Source organism: Kogia breviceps, chromosome 11 (genome assembly GCF_026419965.1).
Source record: "Kogia breviceps isolate mKogBre1 chromosome 11, mKogBre1 haplotype 1, whole genome shotgun sequence".
NCBI lineage: Eukaryota > Metazoa > Chordata > Mammalia > Artiodactyla > Physeteridae > Kogia > Kogia breviceps.
The window spans coordinates 90738242-90758364 of NC_081320.1; the positions used below are offsets into that span (position 1 = coordinate 90738242).

A 20123-nucleotide genomic window follows, 5' to 3' on the forward strand; every position below is an offset into this window, starting at 1 on the left:
AATAAATGACTAAAAAGGCTGGAGACGTTAAGTGTTCTTTAAAAAAATTTGGAAGGTTTGGTAAAATATGTTTGATTTATTTTCGTATTTTTAACTACGAAGTCTGACCACTGTGTGCCGAACTTTTGCTTTTGAAACATTTATAATCATTCTCTAATTTAATTATGACATATATTCACAATATGAGAATTATAATTATATATCCTCCCCGCAGTGGGGGACATTTAGCAGTGTCTTAATATATTTTTGGTTGTCACAACTAGGGTGGGGGGAGAGTGCTACTGGCGTCTGGTGGGTAGCCGCTAGGGATGCTGTTAAACATCCCACAATGCACAAGACAGCCTCTGTCCAACAAAAAAATGATCTGACACAAATGTTGGTATTGTCCATATTAAGAAACCTTGATACACTTATTAGATCCTATAAGGACTTTAGAATGAGTGATTAATCATATAAGGTCTCCATTTAATATCATTTACTCATTGACTAAAGTTAACATTTAAAATTATTCTTTCTGTAACTTTTTTCATTGGTAGCACTGCTAATCTTTCTCTTCTAGCAAATGATTGGTTGATTGTAATGAGTGAATTTGATTGTTTTCTCTCATTTTTTAAATTAATAGACAGCAGCAGAAGTTGGAATAATTGAGAGTATTCAGCTCAGAAACTTCATGTGTCATTCGATGCTTGGACCCTTTAAATTTGGTTCTAATGTCAACTTTGTGGTTGGCAATAATGGAAGTAAGTGCTTTTGCCCTCCTTATTTGACTTTGAACAGTACATTGAGATCAGAATGCATTAACTTTTTAAAATAGGTGACTACTAGTGCTGGTAAGTCTAAGTTTTAGACCTCTGATTTGTGGTCATGAATTTTTTCAGTATTGCCTGCCAGTCTGCACTTCAAGAAATGAGTTAACTTTAGGCTCATTATGCAGTAGGGATAAACATTTCCTGCTTATTCTTCTGAATCTATGTACCTTGGAATTCATACCACAGAAGAGTGGGCAAGCTATCCTCATTGCAGCTGTGGCAGACCTGTGTCTTATATCTATTAAATGTTGTAACAGTGTGAATAAAGTGCCTTGGGAACCCAAACTTGAAAGAAACTAACTCTTACGGATGTGGCCAACGAAAGCTTTAAGAAGAGGTGGTATTTGTGGTGGTACTTGAATAAAAATGAAAGATTCTTTAGATCTTATTGGGGAAGAAGAAGCTGAGATGTTCCAGGCAAAGATTGCTCATCACCAAAGGTCGGGAGGGGTAGAAGCAGATGTATACGGAGAGAGGTGAACAACCTCATAGGGTTTTATCATATCATACATGGTAGGAAGGGGCGGAAGCATACACTGGAGCATCAGTTGTAGGTGATGTTGTTGAGGATGTTGACTGCCATGATAAATAGTTGGGGATTTCGTTCACAAGTCAGTGGGGAAGCAGTTAAAGTTTTAGAGTAGAGAGGTGACATGGTGAAGATTTGTGAAACAAACTGGCCACACTGTAGAGAGTAGATTAGAAGGGGGAAGACATAGGAGTTAGACCAGTTAGGTAGCTTTTGTAGTAGACCCGCCGGATGTGAGGTGTTGACTGCTTGACTGAGCCAGTACAGAGGGAGAGGAGCTTGCCAGGGTCCACGACTGGTGGCCGTGCTAGAACATGAAACTAGTACAGGTAGCTCCACAGTCTGTTTAGTTGTTGTTCTTTGTTTTCCCTACTCTATTCGGTCAAGAGGAAAGTATTTTCAGAAGGAGGGAATAGTCAAAGGAACCAGAGCTATGGGGAGGTCAAACAGGACAAGAAGTAAAGACAGACTGGTGGGTTGGTTCTGTGGTTAGATCTTAACTCCTGAAACAGCGAAGTTATTGATATAATGCAAGTGGTGGAGGCAGTGAATTTGGAAATGAAGAAAAAGGAGAGAGTTAGGATAGGGACTTGAAAGACATCCCAGGAACTAAAATGGGCTAACCAGTGTGTACTTTGGTTAATTTGGAGTATATTGTGGGAGATGATGAGCTGATAAGAGTTGATTAATTTGGTTGACTGTGGAGTTGAGAAAATGATTACCATAACTTTTAAAGATTTTGGAATTTTAGCTTGTGATATTTTATGTCTGTTAGGGTAAAAAGAAGTATATTCTTCAAAGAGCTAGCAAATGAATAATATTCAAATTAGGAATAATAATTGTCAAAATATTATATAAAAACATTGTCTATATGACTGATAATTTTTTCATATTTAAGCTCACTCATTCAATAAACATGTGAGTACCTATTATGGGCTAATATTAGAGATAAAGCAATGAATGAAAAACAACAGTCCTGTCCCTCTGGAGCTTGCATTCAAGGTTAAAAATAGTTTCTGGCTTCTGAGAATTTATGCGAAAAGTAAATTTTAATTAAATTAGGATGTAAGAAAAATTAGATGAGTTAAATGTATATGGGTAATTAGAAAGATAAATTCATTTAATAGGCTGATGGGCCAAGATGACACAATGAGAGTTTTAGGTTGGAAAGGTATCAACCATTTTTTCCATTTCCTTATTAGTGGCAAAGATTTGATTCCTGAAATGTACTGATTTTTTTCTAATAGCAACGGCTAAATATTTCATGATATGTACAACTTTTTGTTTGTCTTTGGCCCTGGAAGAAAATTATAATTGAAGTATAATGCTTTATTTCAGAAATTTTTTTACATCAAATTGTAGGAGTCCGACTTCTCTTTTCTCCCTCTAATGAATGTGATTTCTTCGACACCTGTTTCTTTAGGTGGGAAGAGTGCAGTACTCACAGCTCTCATAGTTGGTCTTGGTGGAAAAGCAGTTGCTACTAACCGAGGATCTTCTTTGAAAGGTTTTGTGAAAGATGGACAGAAGTAAGTGTTTGTTTTCTACGTGTATTTTTCAGTTCTTTAATAAGAAGCAGCTTCTTTAGAATCCCAATTCATGTAGACATGGTAGGAAGTGAATTGGCTTCCCAGATCCGGAGCAGCGATATCATATCTTTTCATTCCTTTCTCTTGCCCCCTGTTGCCTGCATAGCCCATTGTTGCCTGTTCACCTCTCCCGACAGAATGCCTGTGTCAGTTAGTGCCACTTGCCTGCCCACTAACACTCGTTTCTGTTACCTTTCTGGAAGAATGAGCAGTGATAAGTCTGTGTACTTCTGTTTAAAGGAATATTTATAAATATTGGACTTTGCTGGCTCCTGACCCAAACCCAGCTTCAGCAAGTCCACGTCGGTATGATGTGGGCTAAGGCAGAGTTGACCAGCCAAGGTGTCCCTAAACAGAATTTCTGTCTCCAGCTCTAAGAATTTCAAAAAAGTATTCCATCTGGCTCTCATTTTATATCCTTTACTCAGGGGGTTCACCAGTGAGCTTGACTTGAGGACCACAGTCTCAAGTCTCTTTGGGGTCCATCTTGACCCTTCGTGAATGGTCATATAACAACCCTCTGTGGCTTTACATTTGTACTTCTTTCTGTTATAGTTAATATTTATTAACTATATAGCATACTAACTATATTAATATATAGCACCTAACTATAAATTGCTCAGTTTGCATCATCATAGACTCATGACCTTTTGCCCATTAGGAAACGCTCTTCAGGCTGATCTCCTTATTCTTTTTAATTCTGCCTCAGAAAGCTCTGAGGGGTCCTCGTTTCTCCTAACAACTGGGTGCCCCAGACTCTGTCGTACCAGCTCCCAGAGCAAGGCTGCACCCGCTGCCCATTCCCCTTTCACACGCCTAGCGCCCAGAACTTCTGGAACTTTCATAATTAACAGTGATACCTTATTTTCTTTTTCCTTCATGTAACAGACTTTCCTCCTGCTCAGTGTTGTATCCACTTAACTTCCCCCATTTTCCATTTTATTTCTAAGAAATAGAACGGGGACGGGATGTGAGTCAGGATTGCAGGTTTTTTATGTATCTCTCGGTAACCTTGGGAATCTTAACCCTAAGCCAGGGTTCCAGGTTGACTCAGGAGAAGGGAAGAAAAGATACAGAAAAAATCATTTTCTATGCTGTATGGCCTTGAAAAAGAACTGTTTAGTAACAATTCTCTGGCTTATTTTCTGTCTCTCCTTATCTTACTTGGGCGCCAATCCAGCAAGGTCTTCTCTCCCACGGTCTCCAAACAACATTGTGGCTGAAGTCAAAAATTAGTTATTTTAACACTTTTAGGGTACTGATCTCAACTCTGCTTCAATTCATTATACTGAACTCTACATTTCTTAGTTGTCCAAATAGTTACCTAGTCTGCCTAGCTAGACAGCACGTTGATCTTTCAAATAGAAACCTCAGGAATAAATTTTTTTTTCCTACACCATTAAGTGTTTTATGTCTCAATTAAAGATTTTAAATGTTTTTTCCATCTGGGAAGTAGCTGGATCAAAGCAGAAACTTCTTTCTGAGATGTGTCCTTGGAATACCATTAAAAAAAGAAAGAAAGATAAAGGCTAGCTTACACACATCACCAAGTTTGAAGGACAAAGCTGCCTGTAGATACAGAGTTAATAATGGTTAAAAGTTTTAACCTGAGCTCAGTCTCCTTTTTACTGACCTCGTCTAAAAAAATAGCTAAAATGAGCTTTTCCAAACCCATTACTATTCCTCTTGTCCTCTCCTTCCTCATTTAAAACATTTGGTATCTATAAAATTTCTCTTCTTTTATAGTCTCTGATTCTGTCATCACTTTTTTACAGAATCAGCTCATCGAGCTTTTCAGTTCTAGTCCGCATCTAAAATCTATGAGGCTGTCCCGTGTTTCCTGAGCAATGTCTTTCAGTCCGGCAGAGGTTTGAGGTGGTCCTCCGGACTCTGTCCCTCCCGCACGTCTGAACCATTACACTCTCCATCTGTGACGCCTGGGCTCGGGGGGCTACCTTTGTAGAGGGTTTCAACTCCTCAATTAGAGAAGCTTGCTGAATATGGTTAGGAGAAGCCAGACGACTGAGCCTGGAGGCTCTTTACTTGGCGCTGCAGCCTCTGATTATCCACTGAGGCTTTGCACTGAGTGCTGCAGGGGCAGTGATGGAATTCTCCAGTGATCAAGGTCTCAGACCCCTAGCGATTCAGGTTCTGCAACAGGTTCAGTTTACTGTTCCCTCCCTCCGCCTTCCTAATCCTAGTCCTGGTGGCATGGGGCTCTTTGCACCAGGCCTGTTTCGGGCATCATCTGTGGCACTGGGAGTGGGTTATGGGGGGACAAAAACTCATGCTCCTGCTGCACGTTCCTGACTTACTAGTCAAGGTCACAGAACTTACTGCAGATGAGCTGGCCGTGCAGAGAGGGAACAGACGCACCCTGTTTGTACATGGCCTTGCCCTTGTCCTTGTTCCTCGTGCCCATCGGCGCACGGTGCTGCCGGTCTTCTCTGTGCAGACAGGTTCTCCTGGAGCTAAGAAAGAAGCCACATCCTCATGGTGGCGCTGCTTGTGTGTGTTGTCGTTCTGAAGGGACTCTTGGTGACAGTCTCTCTTCTCACTAGAGGGTCTCTTTATTTACAGACACTGGGCTCTATGGCTGTTGACCCAAATTCAGCAGCAGTCACATTAGTAGGTGGGGAGACAGCAGTCAGTCTCAGCTCAGTTATCCCTGTCTCCTCGTACAGGTTTTTGGAGCAGTTGTTGTGAGGGTTTCTTTCGTAAGCTTTAATTTTTTAAGTAACTTGCCTTGCTTATATTTACTAAATTCATATGGCAGTAGGATACCAGTGCCTCCAAAGCTCTCACAATACTAAAGATAGCTTTCAAATGCAAGGAGTAGCTAGGAAGGAAAATAGCAAAGTAGATGTTTGTTAATCAAGGGAGATGTCACTTTATTTTTAAGATGTTTTCATGAGGTGTATTCACTTAATACTAGGTAATCATACTAGTTAATACAATAAATATTGTTTGCTCCATGTTGTAGGCCAGCTACCCTTCCCCTATCACACACTTTAGTTGATAGTTTTCAACCTTGGCTGTTCATTAGAATCAACCCAGAGAGCTTTCAAAAATCTCATGGATTACAACTTTTCAGGAGCATATCTGTCTTAATTAGGTATTTCTGATTAAAAACACCCCTCCCCCAAACCACTCAGGGTAGCTTTAGAAGAGGAGATTTATCCTAAAGATGCAGGGATATATATGTCTTGGAAACTTCAGTGAGGCAGCGTAATTGGATCTCATGAGTGACCGGAACTGAGAGACTCAGAACCAAAGATCTTCGGTCTCTAGGTCTTTCTTTTCTGTGTCTCTGGCTTTCTTTGTGTCTCTGTCTCCAGGCCTCTGTCTCCCTTCCTTCCTTAGCCGGGCATGTGCTGCAGCTCTTCCGCCACGCCACCTCCCTGCCTCTCCTCAGTGGCTGCACTTCTGTGCTGTGCCCTCCTCCCTCCCTCTCCCGTGACAGGCATGCAGGTGTGTGAATGTGTTTCCCTCTCACTGTCTCTGGAGCACGTGTGCTCTTTCTTATTCTTCAGGTCTTTGGTACTCTGTGTCGTCGTGGGCAGGCATTTATGTCTTACTGTCTTGGTGTGTGGGGCTGCGCATGGAAGGAAGTGCTCTCGAGTTCTCTGTGTCTCTGATTTACAGCCAGTGTCTGTGATTATGTGTCTCTGCCAGTCTGTCCAGGTGGTTTCCCAAGAGCTTACCTGTTCTGTGCTGCTGCTTCTCTCTGTCGTCTCTGCACACTTTATACTTGCTCATTAGAATATAATGCCCCAAGTTGGTTTCTCTAGTCCCAGAGGCCTCAGAACTTTGTATCTCTAAGGAATCACCACCTTTCCACTTGATGGTCTTAATTTGAGTTTGTTTTAAAAACTTGTAGTTTTGAAATAATTTTAGATTTACGTAAGTATTGCAAAGATAGTACAGTTTCCTTACAGCCTTTACCCAGTTTCCCTTAATGTTGACATCTTAAACAACTGAGGTTACTTTTATCAGAGCTATGCGGTTAACACCGGTACAATATTGTTCACTAAACTACAGACCTTACTTGGATTTTACTAGTTTTTCTTAATTTGAATTTTTAAAGAAGGAAATATGGCGCAGTTAGCATTCACTTTCTATATTTAGCCCAATCTGTGGAGGGAGGGATGCGGGCTGATAATGGCTGCTAAGCCATCTTTCTATGAGGGCACTTGCACAGAAGTATGGGGGGGGTAAGAGCTGAGCACCCTTCAGGGTGTCTACCAAGTATAAGTTTACAGTGAAATTCATCTTGAGTATTTTTACCTACATTTCCTGCAAATAGGAACAATTTTGGGGTATGATTACTCCAAATTGATGAAAACAGGTTTATTCTGTTAAATATATCATTTAATTACCAATTAAAGCAATTTTGCATTAAAGGACTTCAACATTTTTGGCAGATATTTATATTAACCAGAGAAAGTATTATCTGCATTTATGTTTAAGGAAATTATAAGTATGTATTTATTAATGCCCTTCATTAATTTTAAAAAAATTTTTCTACAAAGTCTTATTTGAACAGATGTTAGAGTAGAAAAATAAAGATGGATTCTCCCCCCATAATATGTTAAAATATACATGGCTATAAATGCTTCAGACATCTTTAAAACTTTAAAAATGTTTATTTTGTAATACCAGTAAGACTTTAAGAAGCTTTGAGATTTAGTTTACATCTCTTGATATCAAATACTTAAGCTTTTTTTTTAATTGCCAAGTAATAGAATTCAAGTTGTTTCCCTTGATTCTAATTTTCTTAGAAAATATATAACTTCACTTTAATTCTTACTGCATCTTTCTTAGAGGGCTGCTGTCAGGATGATGCTTTATTATATAATTTAGCATAGTCAGGCAGTGTAATATTGATTATACATAGCGGTTGGGAAAACGTGTAACTTATCTACATGATGTGAAACAACCAAAACTTAAATGGATTTTGTGCAAATGTATTTCTGTTATGGATAAAATAGACAATTATTTTTTATAAAGTTTCTCTTCTTCTCAACTTTGTTGCTTGGTATCTTTAACATTATTCTGTAGTAGCCTGTCAGCCATCAACTGCTGGTATAAAGCTACCTTTCAAATGAATTAGCCAAATTTCTTGGACGTTTTTAAAATTATGGTAACCTAGTATTGTAATTGCCCTGTACCTTCATGTGACTTAGCTTAACCTCATTGCTTTAGCTCAGCAGATATCTCAATAACATTAAGGAACAGAGGGGATGATGCCTATAGAGCCAGTGTGTACGGTGACTCTATAATTGTGCAACAGCACATCAGCATGGATGGAAGTCGATCTTATAAACTGAAAAGTGAAACAGGTTTGCTATGAATTTCTCTTTATTTCATATAAAGTATTAGTAAACATCCAGTTAAAAAGAGTGAAGTGATTGTGCTGGTGTCATTGAGAGGACACTTCTCATCTCTTGAAACTGCTTTCTTGCAAGAGGATTGGTTGGTTGCATGTATGTATACACACACGTATATATCCGTACATAGTTGTTTTACCACAGGGCATTCTACAGCAAAAGCATGATTAGCAGAATTTGGGTCTGTTTGAAACCGGCTGTGATAAGTCATTTTGATCTCATTTGCAGACCTCCTTTCATCCCCGTAGTTTCTGTCACATGTGGAAAGAGAAAGTTAGCCAAAGGTAGAAAAAGACATAAAGGAAGAGGAGGTGGGTGTGGAGAGGTACTAAAGAGACAGATGAGAAGGAAAAGGAAATGTTTAGCTATAGGAAGAAGAGAAGCACCTGCCAGTGCATGTGTGTGCTTCTGCCTCCTGCGTACTTGTGTCATAACAAGTGTGTCACCCCAGTTCATTCAGATGTGTGTATGTGCAGTGGTACCTTTCTTGATGACATCAGGAAGACTAGTTAACATTTATGTTTATAAATAATTGCTCATTTTTAAACACGTATTATTGCCCTAGAAACAGTCTGGTCATTTTGTGTTTCTCATAACTAGGTGCCGTGGTTTCCACTAGGAAAGAAGAACTGATTGGAATTCTTGATCATTTTAACATACAGGTAATTTCTAAATTTGTGTTTCAGATTAATAAATACAACTGGTTACTTTTTTGTGTGGTTTCATTTGTGGTGTGGAAAGAATTTAAATGGCCTCATATAAGTAAATTGACCACAGGATAAATATATTTAACTATTGTTAGTGAAGTTCCTTAAGGCTTCCTAATTCAACAGGGACCTTCAATACATAATATAACGTCTTTAATTTGACAGAACACACAAGAATATCTTGTCTATACTAGTATGTGCCAAAAATTATGTTAATAAAATTTATGTTTTAAAGTTTCTTTGCTTTCTGCTGTCCAAGTCAGAATAGCATCATAGTTTCCTAAACTCAGTTGCTAAATTTTTGTAGAAAGGAAGTTTATTCTAGCCATATAAAGAAAGCATTTCTTTATGCATTTTGGAGTTATTTCATCATACCTATCGGAGACAAAACTTGAGTCCATTCTGCTAAGATACTTTGACTGAATAATTGGAAATGGGGCTCATATAGTCCTATAACATTAGCACTGGAATTGTCTTTGGAGGTCATCTAATCTGGACCTTTTATTTTGTAGGTGAGAAACTGGGAGCCAGCAAAAGTAAACTTGCACTCACAGTTGTCTAGGCGTGGGTACTGGTTGTGCCAGCCTTGGGGTCCAGACATCCCCGTTCCATTCTAATGCTCTATCCATTGTATCACCCTGCCTCATTCCAGGATTAAGAACACCAAGAGTAGTCACCAAGGAAAAAGAATAATTATGAGTGTGGGTCTCTTTCCCAGTTTGGTTTAGAACAAGTTGTCCAGAAAAACTTTCTGTAATGGTACAAATATTCTGTATTATGGTGTCCGATGGGGTGGCCACTAGCTACTTGAGCCCCTGAAATGTGTGACTGAGAAGTCAAATGTTTTATTGTATTTTACTTAAGTGTCAAATGCTGCATGTGGCTAGTAGCTTGCATATTGGGCAGCACAGGTTCAGAAAAATAATTAGTAAAATCTGGAGAAAAGCAGATACAGCAAATAAATTTGAGACTGGAACACAGGTCAATTTGTTAAGCAAAATCAGGAAAACCAAAAGTTAGAGTGTATGGATTCAGAGGTGTTGGGAAAGTCTCAAAGGGCATCCAGTGTAGTATCACCCTGCATGCTTACCCTGTGTGCAGTCTCCACCAGATGTTCCTTCAGCGGGTACTTGAGTGGGTAGTAGTGGGGAAATGACCTCTGCCTGAGGCTGCTGATTCCGTCTGTAGGTGGCTATATTTATTAGAAAGTTGTTGTTAATGGGAGAAATTGAATAAAGTCAGTTTCTCTAATATCCCACTTCCTTGGGGAATATAAAATATGTTTCTTTTCTTTTGAAATGTTTGAAGATTGCTCTCATAACTCCATTAGTCCTCTTCTTGTACAATTCAGTTAACTAAAGGTTCAAGTTCATTGATCAAAATACGAAAGGTCTAGAGCTACACTTACTGAGTAACCACTAACCACGTGTGATGAATAGCGAGCCCTCAAAATGTGGGTAGTCCAAATGGAGATGTGCTCTAGTATGAAGTACACACTGGAGGTTGAAGACTTAATGCAAAGGAATAACTCAGTTTTCATACTGATTACATGTTAAAATGATAATATTTTAGATCTATTAGATTAAAAATATAATACTAAAATTAATTTCACCTGTCGCTTTCTACCTTTTTAATGTAGCTACTAGAAAACTTAATTATATGTGTGGTTTGCATTATGTTTCCATTGGACAGTGCTGGCCTAGAGTTACCAGGAGGAAGGAGAGTGTTTAATGTCTTTAAGTACCTGATTATATTTGTCCCCTGTGCCACTTCTTACTTTTTCTCTGAAGTTTACCTGTGTGTGCTTGCCTTTTGCTTACTCCAGGGTCTTGATGGGTAAAGCTGCCAGATTTTAAAATAATCTCTGGAGTGGTATAGAAACTAGGAACCCCATTTCAGAGGATATAGAAAAAAGAATATGAACTTTGGTGAAGCTGTTAATCCAAAGCTGGTGATAAAATGTCTGTCATTAAAGCTAGTGCATTAAGTCTTAGTTTTAAGAAGTCAGATACTGTGTGAAATTAAGATACCACACAGACCTTGTTAAAAAGAATATGTGGCAATCAGTGTCTGGCCTACCTATATAATGAGAAAAAGGTGATATGTAGCGGTTTCTTTATAACTGCATAAATGTTTTTTATCATCTTAGCAGATAAGACCCAAAATCTTGCTTAACAGAAAGGTTTTCACCAGTGGTATACTAAATATAGTACAATCAGTATTTTACAGATGGTAAAATGAAGGAGTTAAGCATTTTTTCCCTTTATAGTGGTCCTTCATGTTCTATACCTTATAAACAAGATGATTTTCTAACATATAAATTACTTTGTTATTAACACCAAAGATATAAATGAGAAATGAACTTGAATCTTTTTGAAACAAGTTGAATTAAAAAAAATATTTTTCAACTCCACTTTGAACTGTTATTATATTGTTATTTTAACTGTACTTTAATTTGTTAGCCAGAGGTAGTTTAATTCAATTAATGGCTTATTTAACATGACTCCTCCTTCAGAAGATAGAAATGGTCCCAGTATTTCCATTTGTTTTGCAATATCCTCATGAAGAAATGACAGAATTTAGGAAATCTGAATAACTGCTGTACAAAAACTAAACAATACTTGTCATTATAGTTCTGATTAGAAGTAACTGAGTTGGACTTTTTGTATTTCGTTGGAGGAAGTAACTAACTTGCCTGCGGCTACATAGGAGGTTCGGACAGAGCCAAATAAGAACCCAAGTCAGCTGACTCTCATGCTAGAGCTCTTCCAGCTCTGTGGTCTGATGGTTAACCAGTGGCATAGGAGTGGTACTCTACAAAACCAGTGAAAGGAATGAAAACTTTCTAAAAAAACACACTTCTTTAGAAAGTTCTTGTGCTTGTGCCCTCATGTAATGGCAGAATATTTAATTTTGCCTGTAGTATTGATATTTATTTTAATATAATGAAATTTTGAAATATTTTCTCTCAGATCACTTGTAATGGATATTTTAGTTCATTTCTCTTTAAGGAATTAAAATGAAATATTTAAAGATAATCGTTTGTTTGTTTGTTTGTTTCAGGTAGATAATCCAGTTTCTGTCTTAACACAAGAGATGAGCAAGCAGTTCTTGCAGTCTAAAAATGAGGGAGACAAATACAAAGTAAGATGCACCGAAGTAAACATAAACCTAACCAAAAAGAATACATTTATAGACTAAGCATCTATATATACGGAACATTAATCTTGGTCACATAGTAAATATCGAGGATTTTTTTAAGTCGCTATTTAGAGTAATATTGTAGAACTAATTTAGGAACTTGTTAAGTAAGATGGAAGTATAATTTTCTTGGTAAATCCTTGCTTTAACTTCTTTGCTTTTAATTCTGAAAGAGAATGAATTCTAAAATTTATCTTTATGAAAATACAAGGGAATGATTGCCCAAACATACATAATAACTTTTAAACGTTAGATTATTTTAAACTTTTTAAAATTTTTATTTATTTATTTATCTATCTTTGGCTGTGTTGGGTCTTTGTTGCTGCACACGGGCTTTCTCTAGTTGTGGCGAGTGGGGGGCTACTCTTTGTTGTGGTACGTGGGCTTCTTGTTGCAGAGAACGGACTCTAGGCGCGTGGGCTTCAGTAGTTGTGGCTCACGGGCTCTAGAGCACAGGCTCAGTGCTTGTGGAGCACGGGCTTAGTTGCTCTGAGGCATGTGGGATCTTCCCAGACCAGGGCTCGAACCCATGTTCCCTGCATTGGCAGGCGGATTCTTAACCACTGCGCCACCAGGGAAGCCCCTATTTAAAACTTGTTAGAAAGCCAACAAAATATATGACTACTACTACAGCTTACAGTGTGACTTTTGAATGGGTTTTGGTATTCCCTATGCTAAAAAATTATGATGCATTAAGATCAAGGATACTGGGACATCCCTGGTGGTACAGTGGTTAAGAATCCGCCTGCCGGTGCAGGGGATATGGGTTCGAGCCCTGGTCTGGGAAGATCCCACATGCTGCGGAGCAACTAAGCCCGCGCGCCACACATACTGAGTCTGCGCTCTAGAGCCCGCGAGCCACAACTACTGAGCCTGCGGGCCACAACTACTGAAGTCTGTGTGCCTAGAGCCCATGCTCTGCAACAAGAGAAGCCGCCATAATGAGAAACCTGTACACTGCAACGAAGAGTAGCCCCCGCTCTCCACAATTAGAGAAAGCCCGCGTGCAGCAACGGAGGCCCAATGTATTTACTTGCTTAAGTATGTTTTTAATGTCTTTTTATATAATTGGTCTAAAAGTTTTTAGAGACCAAATTCTTTTTTTCATAGTCCCGTGGAAGTTTACAAACTCCTAATTGTATTTTTCTTGTTGTTGATATAGTTCTTTATGAAAGCCACCCAACTGGAACAAATGAAGGAAGATTATTCATACATCATGGAAACAAAAGAAAGAACAAAGGAACAGATAAATCAAGGAGAAGAGGTTTGTAAACACTTAATGCAATTATTTTAGAGATCAGTCAAATTCCTATAGTACTTATCGGGTAAATGTATTGTAAAATTATATACCTATATATCTATATGTGTATATCTATATAAAACTAGTAACATTTTTATAGTACTCTATCAGCTATAACAAATGTGGTTTTTTACATTCAGGGTATTTATTAGCCTTTACTTTTTTGTTTTATAATAATGGGTTTGTCCATGTCTTAATTCTTCTATGAGGCTGTAAAGTAGAGGACAGGGCAGTATCTAACATACTTATCCCTTGGTTCCACAATAAGGTATCACTGATTCTCACTCGGAAGTAGTTTAAAAACTCTCTCTCTTTTGATGGGAAAATAAGCACAAGCCTCAAGTTGGTATTAAACATAATATGCATTTATAATTATATACGATACATAACTGTTTCATTACACTGGTAAAATGTTAACATTCTTTGAGCACTGATAGCTTGGTAGCAGCTGTCACATCAGTATTCACCAGCTTGGCAGCCATGTGAATGTGCTTGAATTTGAAATCACTCAACCCAACGTGACTTTTTTACTTAGGTTTGTTTTTACATCTGCTATAGTTTGTTCTTGTACTTTCTTCTTCTGATTCTTGAAGAGCAAACCTTTGTTTGATAATCAGAGACCTCAGAGTTATAAGGCTTATGTTTCAGCTGTTCATCCAGTACATTAAGTCCCACCAAGTTTTGTATGATTCTGTATCTTTTTCTTTTGTCACTTAATCAGTTTTATACAGTCAGTTGCTTTGAGCAACTTTTTAGCATGTCCTTTTGAGATAGTATTGTATTAATGATTGACCCAAGTCAACTTTATTAGATGTTACACTGACCTTTTTACTTCAAGTTTTTGAGGCGTGCATATTTAAAATTGGGTTTATAGTTATATGGTTCATTAAGTGAAAACTGAAAAAGCAAAGATGAGTATATTTATTTTTATTCCCCACATTATTTCTTCAAACCTGGGGTATGTGATAGTGTGCAAGGATGTACTGTAAACCACGGAATTGATAATGGAGTATCAGTGTTATTGGAGTGTCGGTGTTATTATTGGAGAAAGGAAATATTGTATATTCAAGCAAATGTACATAGTATATATTAACATCTATTATTTTAAAAACAATAAGTCAGGACTTTGAAGAAATTTGTTTGCTTCAAACAGCTTGGTGTTTAAATACCCACTTTCTTCATGGTTTACTTTGTTATAAGCGATTGAAGATACTTTGTTTATGAAGTTTAAGAAATGCATCCCTATATCATGTATCAGAGTTGCTTATGCATAATATGCACTTAATAGGAAATTTTTTCCTAATTAATTAAATGCACTATATTCTCAAAATAAGCTCTGGATTTGAATAGTTTAATCTTTAAGAAGTAGAATGTGACCTAACGCAACGTTGTAAATCAACAATACTTCAATAAAAATTAAACAAACAAACAAAAACCCCCAAGCCAACAAAAAAGGATACAGTGGGAGATACAAATGAAAAAGTCAAAAAAAAAGAAATAGAATGTGAAGATTAGAAACTGGAAGTCATTCAGCCATCAAATATTAAGTTCCTACCATGTGCCTGCTAGCATTGTGCTTTGGCCATGACCATATAATGGCAAATACATAACAGGATTCTCGGGGTCATACACCTAAACTATTCAGCAGAAAGCAGATGGTAGATAATTGACTATGGTGAGCACTACTAAAGGAGTTAAAGATTAGTTTGTGCAAAAGCACTTAATAGGATACTGGCAACAGGGGTTAGGGACAAGGCAGGGGCAGTGGGAGAGGTATAGCTGTTAGGTAAGTAATGTCTAAGGTAAGAACTGAAGGGTGAATAGTACCAGGCAAAGGATGGTGAGAGTGAGGAAGTGTGTTCCAAGAAATAAGCATGAATGGAGTCTTGGGCAAGAGAGCATGTGGTGGTTTTAAACAGCTGAAAGAATTCTACATTGTCTAAAGTGGAGAACACAAGCATGAGAGTTAAGAGGCCAGATTGTGGAAGACCTTGGAAAACTTAAGGGCAGTACAGCACGTGAAAGTGGATGGCTTGGTTGCGTGTATATTTTCAGGAGATCACTGTGCTGCAGAAGAGAGTGAACTGCTGTAAGGAAGGAACAAACAGAGAGATCGATAAGGAAGGTATTACCGTTGCTCAAACAGATGACGGTGACGTACGTGAGGGCAGTGGCAGTGGTAGGGTAGAGAAGAGCTTTGAAATGGGTTGGGCCAATGTTCCGTGGAACATGTAGGGTAGTGGTGAAAACAGAAAAGCCAGATTTGTGGGGCTGAAAACCAGAGAGAGAATTGAAGAGCTAGAGATCATTTTCATGAAACTTGGATGGAAAGGGAAGACAGCTTTTAGAGGAAGAGGTGGTATCCAGGGGTGGATATTGGTGGTTTTGTTTGTAAATTGGAAAGATAAGTAAGTAAAGTTTTAAATGTGATCATGGAAAGGAGTCAGTGAGGAGGATTAAGTGGAAAAAAGATGAAAAAGATGGGATGAAAAATCAACTAATTTAGACCTCTTGAGAAGGCAGAAGGGGGGTGAGTAGGATCTAAGTAAGAGATAGGGACTGGACTTAAGTATAATGAAGCCACCTCTTCCGTTTTAGCGGGAAGAAAAGACTGCTTTAGGTTTATATATAAGGTTGTTGAACACTGGAGATGGTTTCTTTCTGATAGCTTCTGAATTCTGTGAAATAGGCATCAGGGAGAATGAGTAAGGGATTAAGGTGGCTGTTATGTGAAATCTGAAGAGAGTGATAATGGATTGAAATAATCCTGAAGAATGGGAAAGTGACTTGGATAGGGAAACACACTAAGATCCATAGAGAAGACCCTAGCTGAACATGGAAACCATGAATGAAGAGGAGAGGCTGTCTACCCAGGTGTGCAGCTTTAGAAGCTGTTCATACGTCACTATAGTTGGTTTTTGCTTTATTGATTAATTATTAAGAGAAAACTTGGATAAGAAAAAAATGTAACGCTTGATTTTTAGAAATAAATTCCTTTTGAACCTTCCATTATCATTGGAATGGATCCTGGGTATACTTCGCCCAGAAGAACGGTCCAGTCTGTCTGTCAGGTAGGGAATTGAGAGAAAATGAGAAACTGAGTTTTGTCTATACTTGTGTGGCCTTGAAACTTTTATTCCTTTGCTCTTCTTCGTTTGAAGAGTATCTGCTCATTTTTATAGTGCAGAAATTAACAAATTGATTGTACTTATTAGTAAGAGTATACCAAAGAACCAAAAAGATTTTTTATTTTTGCTTTAATTAAAGAAGTCATTTCCTAGCACATCTTTTTCAGTACTTGTTTAGGCAGTATTCAGAAGAAATACATTTGCAGAAAGTCTTGTCTTTTCGATGTTGTTAAGAAATATATTCTTTTTTCTTTTTTTAAGCGACTTACTGAACTAAAGCGCCAGTGTTTGGAGAAAGAAGAACGTTTTCAAAGTATTGCTGGCTTAAGTACAATGAAGACCAATCTGGAATACTTGAAACATGAAATGGCTTGGGCAGTGGTAATTTTCACTTAATTACCTATTCACACATATTTGTAATATACAGAATATACTTGGTTGTAGTTAGTCTTATATGTGACTTGCTATATAATTTCTTTTTAGGTCAATGAAATTGAAAAACAACTGAATGCTATCAGAGATAACATCAAAATTGGAGAAGATCGTGCTGCTAGACTTGAGAGGAAAACGGAAGAACAGCAGGTAATTATATTTTTTTTATACAGAGGTAGAAGTTGGTTGAGGGGTAAATAAAGGGAGTAATTTTCTGTTGAGGGTTTCCACATGGACCTTTGTACCACAGAGCAGACCTGCTCTTTATATATTTACCTTGCCATTCTCTTGTTAACAGCTTTATTGAGATATGATTCATATACCATACAATCCACCCATTTAAAATTTACAGTTCAGTGGTTTTTTTGTATATTCACAAGGTTGTACAGCCACCACTGTGGAATTTCTCTGCTGTCGTGCTGGAAGTAGATCTCCTAGCCTTTTCTTTCTTTATAGGAGCCCCCGCGTACTCAGTGTGACTGACTTACATCTTAGTATTTTGTTCTACTTTAGCTTACGAGCTTCTGGCTCCCAGGCTTAGTTGTAGTACAGGGTGTAATCTTTCCCACCTTACTTTTTCCTGTCTACGCCTAAGATAAGCAGGTCAGTCTTTTTCCTTTTAAGGGTTATAACATTAATCTGTGAAAGGTGATAGATGAGTGTGTAAAAGAAACAGAAATGGTGAAGACAGTACATTTACTTAGTGTTCTCTGGGCTGAATTTCTTATTCCCTCTTCAGGTAGTAAATGGAAATTTAACCCCACCCACCTCTCTCACCTTAGATTTTCATTTCTGAGAGAATATTCTGAAATTTTCATTCAATTCTTCTCAGCTTGTCATAGGGGAAGACCTTGTTGCTTTCCTCTTTAGATACTCCCCAGTCTAAAAGTGAAATCCAGTCTTAGGAATAAACACTTTTTTTATTTTTCAAGTGGGGAGAGGAAAATCTTGAGGTTGGATGATATTTAGTTCTGTGGCTATTTGCTCTACTTAAGTATTTGGCCACGCTATGTAGTAAATGGTAAATTTCTGTAGGGTTTGGACTATCTTATATTTATATCCTTCCCACCATGTCTTACATAGAACCTTTCACATAGTATATGCTTGTTGATTGATTATAGAGTAACTATTGAAGGGAAGGTTTCTGAAGAAATAGTGTCTAAAGCAGACTTTAAACTTGTATTAACCTAATTTAAACTGAAGATAGATGAATTATATTTAGTTTATATCACACCTAGACCAACTTCAATTTTTATAAAAAACATAGAAATTATACTACTGATGTCTTAATAACAGAACTACACTACCATTTTATATAATGTTTCCTAAGTAGCCTACATATTGACAATTCCCTAATCTGTATCTCCTAATCAAACTTTTATCCTGAGCACTTGGTTCAAATATTTGTCTTCCCATCTTTACCTACATGTTCCAGACACTTCAAACTTAGCATTTCTAGTTGAATAGCTGTGACAGAGACTTTATAGCCCACAAAGCCTGAAGTATACACTATCTGGCTCTTTCTAGAAAAAATTTGCTGATCTCTGATCTAAAGAGTTCTCATATTGGTCCCTTCTAATCTATTCCTATTTTCAGTGTGACATTTTGGTCCCTAATTATTTTTGTCCCAGAACATTACATTAACTTCTTACAGACATCATTTCCTTTAATTTTTCCCTTTACCTTGCCTTCCATGTGCTTCCAAAGTGATTGTACGTATAGATTTACATATAGTTTCTTTATAGATTTACGTATAGTTTCGTATCTTGTTTCCCTATTATCTAGAGGATTAAGTTGTAAGCTGATCATGGAATTCAAAGCCCTTCTACTCCTTCATCTCATCTCCCACCACTACCCTCTCAGTTCAAGCTCCAGAAATAATTTTAATTCCTAAAATGGTTTTAATGCCTTTCCACATGCTTTTCCAACTCCCTGTAACACCTTTCCCCAGCTTTTTTCCTGGTATATTTTGATTAATCTTCCAAGTTTCAGCTCAAATGCTTCTTTGAAGGCATTCCTAACTTTTTCTGACAGACCTATAAATTCTTCCTCGTGCTTTCACAATTATAAATATACATACCCTACTTAAGCATTATTGCGTCCAAACTGCATGATCTATTTGCATGTTTGTTTCTCTGCTAAATTGTGTCTATCTCCCTTTAATTGTGTTACTTGAAGACAGTTGTTACTATATCTTTGTATCCCCAGAAGATAGCACAGTTACTGGAAAGCTATATGTGGAATTAAAATATATTTTAGCATTTCAAATCATTAGAGAAATGCAAATCAAAACTACAATGAGGTATCACCTCACACCAGTCAGAATGGCCATTATCAAAAAGTCTACAAATAATAGATGCTGGAGAGGGTGTGGAGAAAAGGGAACCCTCCTGCACTGTTGGTGGGAATGTAAATTGGTGCAGCCACTATGGAGAACAGTACGGGGGTTCCTTAAAAAACTAAAAATAGAGTTACCATACGACCCAGCAATCCCACTCCTAGGCATATATCCAGAAAAGATGAAAACTCTAATTAAAAAAGATACATGCACCTCAGTGTTCATAGCAGCACTATTTATAATAGCCAAGACATGGAAGCAGCCTAAGTGTCCATCAACAGATGAGTGAATAAAGAAGATGTGGTACACACACACACACACACACACACACACACACACACACACACACAGGAATGTTACTCTGCTATAAAAAATAATGAGATACTGCCATTTGCAGCAACATTGGTGGACCTAGAGATTATCGTACTAAGTGAAGTAAGTCAGACAGAGAAAGACAAATATTATATGATATCACTTACATGTGGAGTCTAAAAAATGATACAAATGAACTTATTAACAAAACAGAAACAGCCTCACAGACATAGAAGGCAAATTTATGGGTACCAAAAGGGCAAGGGGTGAAGGGTAAATGAGTATGGGATTAATGTATACATACCACTGTATATAAAATAAACAACAAGGGCTTACTGTATAGTACAGGGAACCTATATTCAATATCTTGTAATAACCTATAATGGAA

At 37.6% G+C, this 20123-nt stretch overlaps 1 protein-coding gene across 4 annotated transcripts in view; it reads left to right on the plus strand.

Annotated features, from left to right (window-relative positions):
- Nucleotides 1-20123, plus strand: part of SMC6 (structural maintenance of chromosomes 6) — a 73574-nt gene that overhangs the window by 10701 nt on the left and 42750 nt on the right. For all 4 annotated transcript variants that reach the window (XM_067008082.1, XM_059078593.2, XM_059078594.2 and 1 more), the window contains 8 exons: nucleotides 623-740; nucleotides 2762-2867; nucleotides 8133-8269; nucleotides 8918-8979; nucleotides 12088-12168; nucleotides 13388-13489; nucleotides 16915-17034; nucleotides 17137-17235. In XM_067008082.1, coding sequence (XP_066864183.1) covers nucleotides 623-740; nucleotides 2762-2867; nucleotides 8133-8269; nucleotides 8918-8979; nucleotides 12088-12168; nucleotides 13388-13489; nucleotides 16915-17034; nucleotides 17137-17235 — 825 coding nt within the window. The remainder of the gene's footprint in view (nucleotides 1-622; nucleotides 741-2761; nucleotides 2868-8132; nucleotides 8270-8917; nucleotides 8980-12087; nucleotides 12169-13387; nucleotides 13490-16914; nucleotides 17035-17136; nucleotides 17236-20123) is intronic.